Consider the following 12,706-nt stretch of genomic DNA (forward strand, 5'->3'; position numbering starts at 1 on the left):
CACTCTTGCAGCAGAGACTTGGACTGTTGGAAGACAATGCGTGAAATCTCTGGAAAATTATGAAACAACATACTTTGGCTTAGGTTGGCGTGAACCGAATCAGATATAGAATTTCACTCTTGCTATCTGACCTAGAAATGCAATGTACTTGATGAAAACCCATGGTGTATTTGAGTAACACTTTATTGAAAAATTTCCACTGAACAGTTTACAAAATTGCAAACGTGGTTTAACTATACAATATATTTCTCAGACATGTTCAATTCAAGAGTCATTCGGTCTCAGTTTTTTGGTTGACATTTCAGTCAAGATTTAGTCTCATCAAAGTATTCAATTTACTTTATTCGACTGACGATAGTATTTTTTTGAGTTTTTTAAATTTGCATAATATAGGGTCTAGCAATAAATTAAATTTAGATTGAGTAATATTAATATAATAACCATCAATACATAAATAAAACGACAAAAGTAATATTAAATCACAAATGGAGCTTCGAGTAAAATAAATTTATATTTTCAGTAGTTCATTTCTCTATCCGCTTGAGCAGCAGCTTTTATTGGTCGGTACTTGATCATCATCAACAACAGTCACGATTCTCTGTGAATTGTTTCTAGTCAGATGACTTTGCTGAGCAGCTTTCTCCTTTGCTTCATCTAACATTTTCTGTGTTAGAGCCAAGAACATTTCTTCAACGCCCTGATTCAACTTTGCAGAAGTTTGATAATGGATTGCCTTGACTTTTTCGGCATAACTGGAATTGACAAACACAAATAATTACTTAATATGAAATTTGGATTCAGATGAATTTGTTCACCAGTAAATATAAAAAATATATGTTAGGTGCTGAAACAAGCAATATTAGTCAAATCACAGTTTTCAATATCATACAAATGAAAAAAGATAGGTGGAATACCTATTTAGAAACAACCGTTGGATGGCCCTTCTGATGTGGCATCACAATATTTGTAAAACTTGCCTTTTATTGAAATGACAGTGTAGTAATTTGAGAACGGATGCTTGCATTCATTGCAATTGAGCAGATACCTTTTCTAAATCTTTCAAAAACAGGGGATTCCTCAAATTGGTAAACAAAGTAGTGACATTTTTCAAAACAAAAAGTATAGCCAAATGTTTTTTCTTAACAAGGAAGCAACACCCTTGATTTCCTCTTGATGCATCACATTGTGTTACAATGGGCAAATTGGGTCCAAACATTTTTAGACTATGTGATTTTGATATAATCGTTTTCAAGATCATGTTCAGGTGTCCAATAAAAACTTTTGATTCTATCGAGTTACATTCCTCAAGTTCATTATCAGTCCCGAAATAACTGGGACGAAATTAAAGAAAAATGTTACCAGTCCCAAAAAATTAAAACTGTATTTCTGTTTCCAAGAATTTTGATAGGCAATATTGCTTCAATATTCAACTTCACTATGTGTATCGAAAGAAGTCGAATTTTATTTGTTTATTTATATTTACTTATTATTATATCGTAAAACTTTTATATCTATTATCAACACATCCTATCCATTTTGAATGAAAACTCATTTTCTGGCACTACAGTGAATTTTTATGATATTAAATGGTTTCAGTAGTTTACAAGACTAGACAAATCTGGAATTCTAACGTTTATACTCTTATCAAAAGGTTGAGAGTTAATGAGCTAGGTTAGATGAAGATGATAACACAGACTCTGAGGTTGATTTTAGTAGCAGTCATTCTTGGCAGAACAACGAATGCATCACTGGCCTTGAAAGATGAGCCTATAGATGGTTAATTCAACACGAGTCTGTCTACCAAAACATACATTTTTTTACTTGTTTCGATTACAAAAAAATTTGATTATTTCAAATTCTTGTATCTACTGCTCAGCAAAATGTAATAAACTTTTTAACTGAATGTCAGCTTTCCAAATAATTTTTCCAACTTACGATTCAGCTTCTTCCAAATTTACATGTCTATCTTTTTCAAGATCACTTTTATTGCCGACAATGATAAGTGATATTTCGGTACCCAACATTTTACGAAGTTCTTTCACCCAACTTTTCACCTTCTGAAAAGAATCCTCATCTGTTATATCGTAAACTAAAACAGCTCCATTTGACGACCTGTAATAGATTGGTCCTAAGGCATGGAATTTTTCTTGGCCAGCAGTGTCCCAAATTGACAGGTTCACTCGATTTCCATCTATACTCAGTTTCTTATTTAAAAATGAAGCCTGAAACATGGACCCTGTCAGAAATAATACAACAGAAGATATGAAAAATCTGAGGCCTCTCATATACCTGAACTGTGCTCATATGTTTTGAATTGAACTTATCTTCTACATATCTTAACACTAAGCTGGTTTTTCCTACACATCCTTCTCCTAATAAAACAACCTTGAAATTATGGGTTTCACTTGAATTTGCCATAGCCATTTTTATTGAAAACTTGTTGATGAAGAAGACCTTGATATAGTTTCACATATTCAACATTTTCTTATCAAAAAATGATAAATCCCCTTTTCGTGTTTTTGTTGATCGTCTTGAAACTAATCACTAATGTCACTTGTCAGATTTGTCAAATACATTTACTCAGGTAAACCCACCGACATAACCTACAACGGTAAACCAAATCTGACATTTACCGAACACAAAAAACTTGGAACAGAAAAGACGACTTCTTGAATCTGAGATCTATGGTTAGTTCCACCGGTGACACACTAGTCAATTGAAGTTGTTGTTTATGGTTTGGTTTTGTTGACAACCGACATTTACAAAATTTGGCAACCAGAATACTAACCCTGGCGAATAAAAAAAATTCTTCACTCTATCTAAACCACTAGAATTTTTTACCAATTTATTTGTCTATTTCATTTGATTTGTATTCATCTTCTATCGACACATTCTATAAGCAATTCTTGAATATATTGTCAATTGTTATAAATATAAAGAGCGTTTTTCAATTATTGCTAAGTTCCCATTACTCAGATGATTCGATCTGTCTTCGTCATCACTAGGCGAGGTCTTGAACTCAACAAAAAATGTATAATAATAATGATAGCCCTAGTGCAGTTCAAAGCTTTTTGTTGAAAGCTTCGACAGCCTGAGCTCAATGAACCGCGCAACCCGATAACCCGGATGACGTTCGAAGAGCTCTTGTAGGTTTCAAGAACTTTGCTGCTCCAGGCCCGGATGGGCTAAACACTTATTGGTGAAGGAAACTATCGAGCACCCACCGCCATCTGGCCAGAGGTTTTAACTCATGGCTGGACGGAGAGCAGTCAATTCTGGATTGGTTTGTGGAGGGGCGGACCGTTCTCATCCCCAAAAGCGGAGATTTGTATATTCCTAAGAATTACAATCCTTTAACATGCTTGAATTCGTGTTATAAGTTGTTTACAAGCACTTTATACACATCAATACTCACCGCAGTTGACAGAGTGTTCGAACGGATATATGCGAGCAGAGAGGGTCGAAGAAAGGAGTCGCTGGATGTAAAGAGAACCTGCTCATCGATAGATGTGTAACGCAGGACCTGATACAATATAAGCGTAACCTCTCTATGGCCTGGATCGATTACCTCAAGGCATTTGATACAGCATCGCATAAGCTCATCTTGCATTTGCTCAGATGTCTTACGGTACTTGATAAAATAGTGAGATGTATTGAACAAGGGATACCACTCTGACGAACTCGCTTCACCATAACATCTGGTCAAGCCAAAGTCCAAACAAGCTGGATCACTTTCAGAAGGGGTGTATTTCAGGGCGATTCCCTCAGCCCCTTCTCTTATGCATCTCACTATTGCCATTATCAGAAATACTCGAGGGTATAACTGTGGCACCCCCGGAAACCGGAGGCACAAGGTCACCCATTTGTTTTATATGGATAATCTTAAACTTTATGCCTGTGGAGAGAAGGGTATGAAATTCGGGATAGACAGATAGGCAAATGTGCAATGGTCCATCTTAAAAGAGGACGATGTGGGGACTACGGAGAGGATGTGCAGATGGAAGCATCCTATACCATTTGGATGCCAGAGAGGCGTATACTTATCTCGGAGTGGAACAGCGCCACTCACAAGAGGTAACAGCAGTGAAGAACTCTCTCCGCGACAAGTATCAGCACAGACTTCGACAGATCTGGTCATCGGAATTGTCGTCGAAGAACAAAGTTGCTGCAACAAATATATGTTTGCCGTTCCAATATTACTCTACTCGTTTGGAGTAGTGAAGTGGACTCGGGAGGGGCTGTATCAACTCGACGTAAAGACCCGAAAAATGACGCATCTCTTAGGAGTTTGCATCCTAAATCGTCCGTTCCACGGTTGTACTTCCCCGACAACAGGTAGGCCGTGGACTTTTGAGTTTGGAGTGTCTACATGACAGAATGGTACTGGATATAGCATGTAAAGTCGTCAGGAGTTCGGATCCCCTTTTCTGTATGGTCCGCCACCATTAGAGATCAGGAATTGGTGCATTTCTCTTTAAGGCAGCTGCCCGAGAATCTGATGAACTCGGTTTAGTTTTAAACACTGAACGAGGTGATCACAACTCTGTCTCAGAGTTGGGACCCGTTCAGCAGAAAGCTCATATAAAAGCCGCAGAGATCACCTCACTTCTGCGGAAACACAAGGATAAGCCAATGCGTGTGGTCTTCTTCACAAACATTGAAGTCCTTGGCTTATCAAAGCGCCTGACTTTCGCTTTCCTCAGGTCGAGGGGGCTGAAGTTGGAAACTGAGGGAATCATCATGGCTTGCCAGGATGGTGTCTTCAACACCTTAGTCTTCCGCAATCGCGTGATGAGTATAAAGGTTCCTGACATAAGGTGCAGGACCTGCCGCGAAGCGCCCGAGACTCTAATGCACTTGCTATCAGCATGTCCAGCAAATGCGGTCTCGGCCTATATCCATCGAAATAACGCGGCCCTAACGCTATATTACCATCTACGGAATCCTTACGGTGTTGCCTTACGTTCTGGGGTATATTGAATCCGTTGTGGGGAACGAGAAGTGTCGAATTTATTGGAACTATTCGTTTCCCACCCTCAGGCTCATTCAAGTTAATAAGCCTGATGTAGTCCTTCTCGACCACCAGAGCAAAACGATATTTGTCGTGAAGTTTTCAGCTCCTGGCGGGACGAATATCGTCCGAAAAGAGGAGGGAAAATGTATAATATATCGAGATTTTCTCTTCGAACTTCGCATACTCCATCCAGACCACTCTGTCAAGGTGGTTGTTCTGATTATTGGAGTCCTTGCTGGAATTATGCCCTCTGTACTCTCGAATCTCAAAATCATATCGGCTTGCCGCACTAAGGCAGAAATCCTAGCCGGACAGATGCAGAATGCTGTCATTCTTGGATCACTACGTTTGCTCAGGGCACATGATTTTCGGACCCAATGATCACTTACCCCACGGTGTGGGGAGTGGTTGTTGGTTGAAAATGTTGGCGCGCCCTCCCGAATGTATTGGGGCTTCGTGGGATAGGGCCTGACCAGCGCATACTACGGTTAAAAAATAATATCTGTATTCATCTTGACAAACAAAAGTTTTATAGACATGTCAAAACAAATGGCGCAATTGAAATCAGGCTATATACATCTTGAGATTCCACAAACATTGTTGGTCATAAATTGAGAAGTAAAAAATACGAATACATACTCATTAAAATAAATTAACGCATCTGAAATTAGATTACAAATTATTGGAATTTGTGAATTAGACGGTAAGTAATCATAAGATTAAAAAAATTCATCGAGATCATCAAGAACATCAAGATGTTCAGTACAAACACGGGTCAACAGGAGGTCCGATCCTGCTCCACGACAACGCCCGTCCGCACGTTTCACAAATCGTGTCCGAAAATTAAATGAATTGAGTGTGGAAGTTCTGTTTCACCCACTATACTTCCCAGATCATATTTTCAAGCACTTCGATAACTTTTTCACCGTTTGAATCTTTGCCAACCAATCAAGACCAGGCAAAAACGGCTTTTGTCGACTTTATCGCATCCCGAGCACACAATTTTTATGACGACGGAAATATTCGACTTGTTACGTTGCAAAAGTGTAATGATTCAAATGGCTCTTATTTCGATTATCTTGAGTGATTATTCACTGAGACATTAGTTTAAAGTAGACTCATAAAAACTTATAAAACTTATGAAATCACCTAATATGTCCCTTACATAATTGATCTGCAAACATTCTGTATTTATATGTAATGCATTTGAAGAATTTTGAAGGACGAATAAATCACCATTTTATAATCTACTGGTAGTAATGTTGCTGCTGTATCGCTGCTGTTCCAATGTTTTGACAGAATCAGGATCAACGAACTTAGACGTGTTCCACCACTAGATGGCGCTGTTCTACAGCGCTATCTAATGGCGAAAATTACTTATACATGTCAAGTTTCATCATGATCGGTTGAGCGATGTAGAAGTTTATCACTTACCAACCAACCAACAAACATCCATTTTTATATATATGATTCTTTTGTAAATATGTTCAGATTGATTTTTAGTGTTTGCAATAGTTATCGACTCTTTTTATAGTTTTTGCAAAAATATCATCTATTGATGAAAACCGCAAGGAATGGTAGTAGCAACAAATGAAGAAAAAAAACAACGATACATGCCTATATTTCAGAAGTTAGAGTCACAATGTTTCTTTGGACTAGATTTAATGAATTTTCTTTCGAAGTATAATACAATGACAAATGATTTTCAACACATGAAGACAATAAATATTTCTTTAAAATCAGTTACAATTTCAAGACGAAGATTAGAACAAATATATTAGTTTGAAAATAAATATGTTACATTTAGTATAAACTAAGTACAATTTCATTTTACAAAAATATATTTTGAACAGCTCACATATGTGTAACATATTTTTCGTAATAAAAACAGAGAGGTTATGAAGCTTACAGTATCCATCTACTCATCTATATATAAAATACAAAGTCTACCTTTAAAAACGTAAGTATAATGTAAGTAAAAAGTAATTTAGGTAGGTTAAATATAACTAAAATGGCAATGACAGTACTAATTTAAGCAGTTATATCACACATTAGAGAAAGGAAAATACGTAACAAGAAACTTTTTAAATTCAACATATTTTACGCACCTAATTATTCATATACACTACATACTTATATGTCAATAATTAATAAATACAAACAATAATACTCAGTTGTAAAAAACTTGACGAAATTCGTTCCTATGTAATTTTTCAATTATTCTAACAAATAAATTATCAAAGTCATCCAACATAAAATGCACTGAAATTTAACAGCTAAAATCTATGCTACTTAGACAGTTTACTGATCACTCTGATCAGAGCACCGTTCTCATCTTTCAACCTCTGGTTTTCGGTTCTTAAATTATCCAAGTTCTGAAACAAAAAATCAACTTGTGAGAAACATGCCTCGAGTTGTAGAGATGGACCGATATGGTTTTGACCAGTACCAACTGACGCAATGATTCAATCAAGAAATAGATAAAATTCAACGTTTGAAATTTGATAATACTGAAAGTAGTAAACTAAAGAAATATATAATTATATACAGGTTATCAATTTCAAAACTTCCACTTTATTGATAGTTTACTTCCAGGAAACTACATATTTTTAAACCTCGCGATTCAACCCCCAGGAGTAGTGAATTAAGACACTTCAACTCTTAAATTGGAAGGAAGGTGAAGTAGTATTTGGCTAAGCAGCTTTTGATTTTTTTTTCAATTCAACGTATTGTGGATTCATCTCGTCACAAACTGTAGCAGAAGTGGTGGGACTTAAAGAAAACCCAAATTAACGGTAAAGTTATTTTAGTTTCACTGGAGAATCTCTTGGATTTACAGTAGAATAGATGCTCTACCACTTAATTATTATAACAACCGCATACACGGATTGGCATAAGGAAAGGAAATGGGAAGCCTTCGATATTACCAGGTTCAACTTCCTTTACTTAAAAGGTTAAGTTTCTCACAAATCAAAGTTAGTTTTGTAAAAGTAACAACAAAAAAAATTAATGATTTTTCTTCTGCTACTCAAGGATTGGAGAATCGATTAGTTTGAATTTTTCGGAAATTGCTGTTTAACAATTAGGTTACCATTGGAAAGAGATTCAATAAACGATGTGGCATTCGACCTCTCTACTTATTGAGATTCTAAGAATAATATCTACACTTTGTATGGGTTGAGTCACTAGGCTAACACTATCAATTTACTGAAGAGGTTTGAATCCATGAGTCAACTCATACCCACGTCAAGGAGACGAGTAGCATACATTGAATTGATTTTTCCTTTCTGGAAACTATTTTTATTATCTTTTAATGTTCTCAGATATTAATTAACGTATGCAAGAAAATCGGCTATGATCCACATAAAATTCATGAACTTCCCTACTATCTGACTTCAAACTCTAGTCTTTATTAGTTTTGATATGTATGCTCAAGTTATTATAGGTGTTTTAGGTCCTGTTCACACTTTTACTATGTAAGAACTAGGTTGACCCAAATGAGTTACCGTTTTGCCCTTTGTAGTGAACATTAAAATGTACAATGTACATTAACTTTCGATTAGGAGTTAATGCTAGAATATTTGTTCGAAAATATAGGGTACAAATTGAAAACCAATACAGAATCCATAGTTTTCAATAATTCTTATAAATCATCATTTATTTTGGAGGTTATTTTCATGGAAAACTGGACGTCATGTCTTTTTTTTTAGTTATATGATCTTCCACAAACTTTGTACTACGAAACGATATTTTGAAAACAAAATATGTTCCTGACTTCAAAACAGAGTCGATAATGATTTCGTTTTGAGCACATTTATCTTTTCCCAGTTGGCTAATTTGTGTATTTGCCATTATTGTCAGTTGTCATGTCATTCTTCTTAATATTACTCCAACTAAAAGGAAAATGAATACATTAAAAAAGAATTTCAAACAGCAAAAGAAACTCAAATATTGACCAAAGACATATGAAAAATAACCGAACTTAATGATGAATACACAATGAAGTCAACTCAACTCAATTTCTTTTAGAAATTCTCCTAATTCCGGAATACCTGAGCACCTATGTGAATAATTGAAAGAACAAGACGTGGAGATAAAATTGAGTAAACCGGTATCCTAAACATGATTGTACCTTTCAGGAGATGAACTAAGGGTATTCAAATTACTGAAAGATGATGCAGAAAATGGCAAAAAACAACGCAAGGTAATCATGAAATGATGGACTACAATCAGTGAATTCAAGAACTTTTGAACCCTTCCTCCTACAGGATAATCCAGGACGATCTACTAGGTACTAGGTACTCAAAAAAGTCACCAACGGATCAAAATGTGTTCAATACATTACCAAGACTGTAACATCTAACACTGGTGACCAAACTGACAAAACACTTGGATTAACTTCTAATATCCCACATATGGGAACACACTGTCATCAAAAACATGAAAGAGTTTGTTAAAAAGATTAAAAACCTGACATTGGCACACAAGGAAATTTTATTTGATGGTTTCCTACTTCTCAAAAGTGCCGCTCTTTGAGTAGTACTTTTGCATACAGCTGCGACACACAAGAAAAAGTCTAAAAGGGTGCAGACTATCCAATATGGCATGAGGTGTGTGGCACGTAGCGCTGTCCAAATCATCCAATTTAGGGCAAAAGAAGTTGGTAATCATCGACCTATAGTGTTCGTCGTTGACAATGATGACCTGCCCAACGTCGTTCTCGAAGAAATGTCGACCAATGACGCCGCCAGCCCAAAATTCACACCAAACAGTGACTTTTTCGGGATGCATTGGACGCTTTGATGTCATGTGGACTGGTATCATCCCAAATTCGACAATGGGGAATGTTCCTCAATTTGGGTTTTTCAAATGTTGGGTTTTAATTTTCAAAGGGATTTATTTCTAATTCACATATTGGCAACAGCGCCTATATCAAGTTGAAATAATTTATACGTACCTAGATATTCTACTTTAAAAAAGGAAAACTATCTATATAAATCAACAATTAAGGCAAAATATAAATTATAGTTCAATACCACCTCCACAAGCCACATAAACAACAGTTGTTTTGTTATTTATTTATATAGAGGGGAGATAGGTTATGTGCACAAAATGTCATATGTCACAGAATGTCTCGGAACTTGGAACATAAGTAAACAGAACAGCACGCCTCTGAAATATGTCAACTTCGTTTGTCTCATACAGGTAACAGATTCATTGTCCTTTATTAGCAATAACCGATGTTGCAAAATGGTAAAATAGAAATGAATCCCTTTAAATGTTGAATGCATTATTTCATTCCTCTTTCTTGAGTATTCAAATAATTTTTTAAAGAAAAATGTTGAAACGATAAGTTTAAAATGCGTTGTTTCAGAGCTCTTTTATGAAAACTACTTGATTTTCGTCAGGAGGAACATTTCCCATTTTGTTTGTTCACGTAGCCATTCATCCAGAAATGGGTCTCATCGCTGGAGATGATTTTTCAATGAAAATTAGGGTCAATTGCCAACTGCTCTAGAGCTTATTCACCGAACACGTTTTTGTCTATAGTCGTTTACCTTCAGTTCCTGGGTCAGTTAAATTTTGTACTGGCGCAGGCCCAAGTCACGACGCAGAATTCGCCAAGTTGTGGTCTGCGAAAGGCTGAGTTCTTGTGAGCGACGCGGACTGCCTCGGATTCCCTTACACACTCACACAGACAACGGCGATGTTTTCGGCAGATCTTGCGTTTCGTCGAGGTACAGGTGTTGGTCGATCGTTTACTGAACCAGTGGACTCAAACTTATCCACCACATTGCGAATAGTCCTCTCGGTAGAACGATTATGAAGGCCGTAAAATGGACGGAGCGCGCGGTACGTTGCCGAAACAAAACACCTAATTTGATAAAACGATTTTATTATTTGCACGTGTTGTTGAATGCTTTATCCATTCATGGTGATTTAACCAAACAGACTGAATCAGTTGTCAAAGTTCGGAGGTCCGAGTTGGAAGGGCTTTTATTAGTCTTAGAACTGTTTTTAACGTTCCATAATTTTCAACTTTGGTTCAGACAATTTCCAGGGTTTCTTCCCACCAGTAGATCGCCATCCTATTTTCACAGTTTTCAATTTCCCTGCATATTGTTGAGGATATTGAACGTGAAAGAAAAGAAGTTGCAAGTACCTGTCCACGTATTCTCAATGAAGGACGATATGGAAGTTTAAAAATCATCACCGTAACTTTGTAAAGAGATTGTGGAAGATTATATTATAACCAATCGGTAACTTTCGATTCACTTTAAAACAAAACTTAACAAAAAATTTAACACAAATAGAAAATAAATTTACACTTAAATCTACACAATTTCAACATTGAAAGTTACTAGAACAGTTTCATGTCAGTTGAACTTTCCTCTCATTTCTTGAATGAAATATCGATCCATCCCTACTCAACAATAATGAAGTGGATAAGCTATCATACTGGAAAACAATGGAAATGAGAAGGCACAGCTGTACTACATACAAATAAGACTTCACTGCAACAATACCAACAGCATTTCTGACAGAACAATGGCCTACACAGCTTCAACTACTGAATGATCGCAAGTACTAAATGGGATGGAAACAATATGTTATTTTGTGTGTATCGATGTACCTTTTATTAGACCTAATAAATGTCTGATTTTGAAATTACCGCAAATTCAAAATATTTGATTTGGTGTAATCATTGCTATTTCCGAATGTACACCGTCAATTATGAAAATCCATGTGAAAAGAACTTCTGAATTTGCCTTTAGATATATTATTATGTTCTAGTTAACATATACATGTCACTTTTCAGAAACTACTGTTTTGGTTTCCAAGAATGTTGATTCAAAAAAATTGTTCCCCTTTCAAACTCATTTCATTGTAAAATTTACTTCCTCTATTCCTGCCATCATAATATTTACTTGAATTGAATGGGGTATATTTTCAGGAGAGACTGATTTATAATATAAACTGTCAAGAGATAGTAATGTTTGGGAAAGAAAAGTTTTAGATTTCTACTTCTCTATTTTCATATGAACCAAAGCCGAAACAGCCCAAAAAATTAACCAGGCCTTTGCCAATGAAGTGTTGATGAAAGCACTGTTTGACGTTGATTTGAGAAATTTTGTTCCGGAGATTTTAGCCTCGAAGTGGTCGACCTACAGTAATCTAGGAACCTGGTGGAGACTGACCCATCACAAACGTTTCGTTGGATAGAGGCTCCCATGTGGTTTTTGATGGTTTGAAACGTATTGGAAGGGTGAAGAAGTTCGAAAAGTGGGTGCCCAACATGTTGAACGATCGACAGTAATTGTAACTTTTCGTGGTCTGTTCTTCTTTGCTTTTGCGCAACCAAAACGACCCTTTTTTGTTTTGTTTGTTCAGGACTATGGTTGGACAGCGGTGAGCCACCCAGACACTTCCCAAAGACGAAACCCCATCAAAAAAGACCATGATTACTGTATGGTGGTCAGCGTCTTCAACCGGACAGAACCATCACAGCAGAGTCCTATTGTGAAGCAGTAGCCGGCACTTGTCAACAGACATGACAACCCCCATCCGCACATTTCAGGAATCACCGTCCGAAAATTAAACGAATTGAACGCGAAGCTAACGCTATTTATGCTATATAGATATACATGTACACCATCCAGGTGTGCCACCCATACAGATATACCAACCTAA

At 36.5% G+C, this 12,706-nt stretch overlaps 2 protein-coding genes across 6 annotated transcripts in view; both read right to left on the reverse strand.

Annotated features, from left to right (window-relative positions):
* Positions 1-418: 418 nt before the first annotated feature.
* Positions 419-2,593, reverse strand: Rab21 (RAS oncogene family member Rab21). Its single transcript, XM_023167110.2, has 3 exons — positions 2,290-2,593; positions 1,936-2,222; positions 419-752 (listed from the first exon to the last, which is right to left on the reverse strand). The coding sequence occupies exons 1-3, from the start codon at positions 2,422-2,424 to the stop codon at positions 533-535; spliced, it is 642 nt and encodes a 213-aa protein (XP_023022878.1). The 5' UTR covers positions 2,425-2,593; the 3' UTR covers positions 419-532.
* Positions 2,594-6,619: 4,026 nt separating this feature from the next.
* Mbs (Myosin binding subunit) overlaps positions 6,620-12,706 on the reverse strand; it is a 114,423-nt gene continuing 108,336 nt past the window's right edge. For all 5 annotated transcript variants that reach the window (XM_074173854.1, XM_074173838.1, XM_074173842.1 and 2 more), the window contains one exon: positions 6,620-7,389. Coding sequence is in view for 1 of the 5 variants with exons in the window: in XM_074173842.1 (XP_074029943.1) it covers positions 7,303-7,389 (87 nt within the window). In the remaining 4 variants the exon portion in view is untranslated. The remainder of the gene's footprint in view (positions 7,390-12,706) is intronic.

This window comes from Leptinotarsa decemlineata, unplaced genomic scaffold (assembly GCF_025532065.1).
Source record: "Leptinotarsa decemlineata unplaced genomic scaffold, Ldec_3_MD MMD2_P_RNA_scaffold_12, whole genome shotgun sequence".
Lineage (NCBI taxonomy): Eukaryota > Metazoa > Arthropoda > Insecta > Coleoptera > Chrysomelidae > Leptinotarsa > Leptinotarsa decemlineata.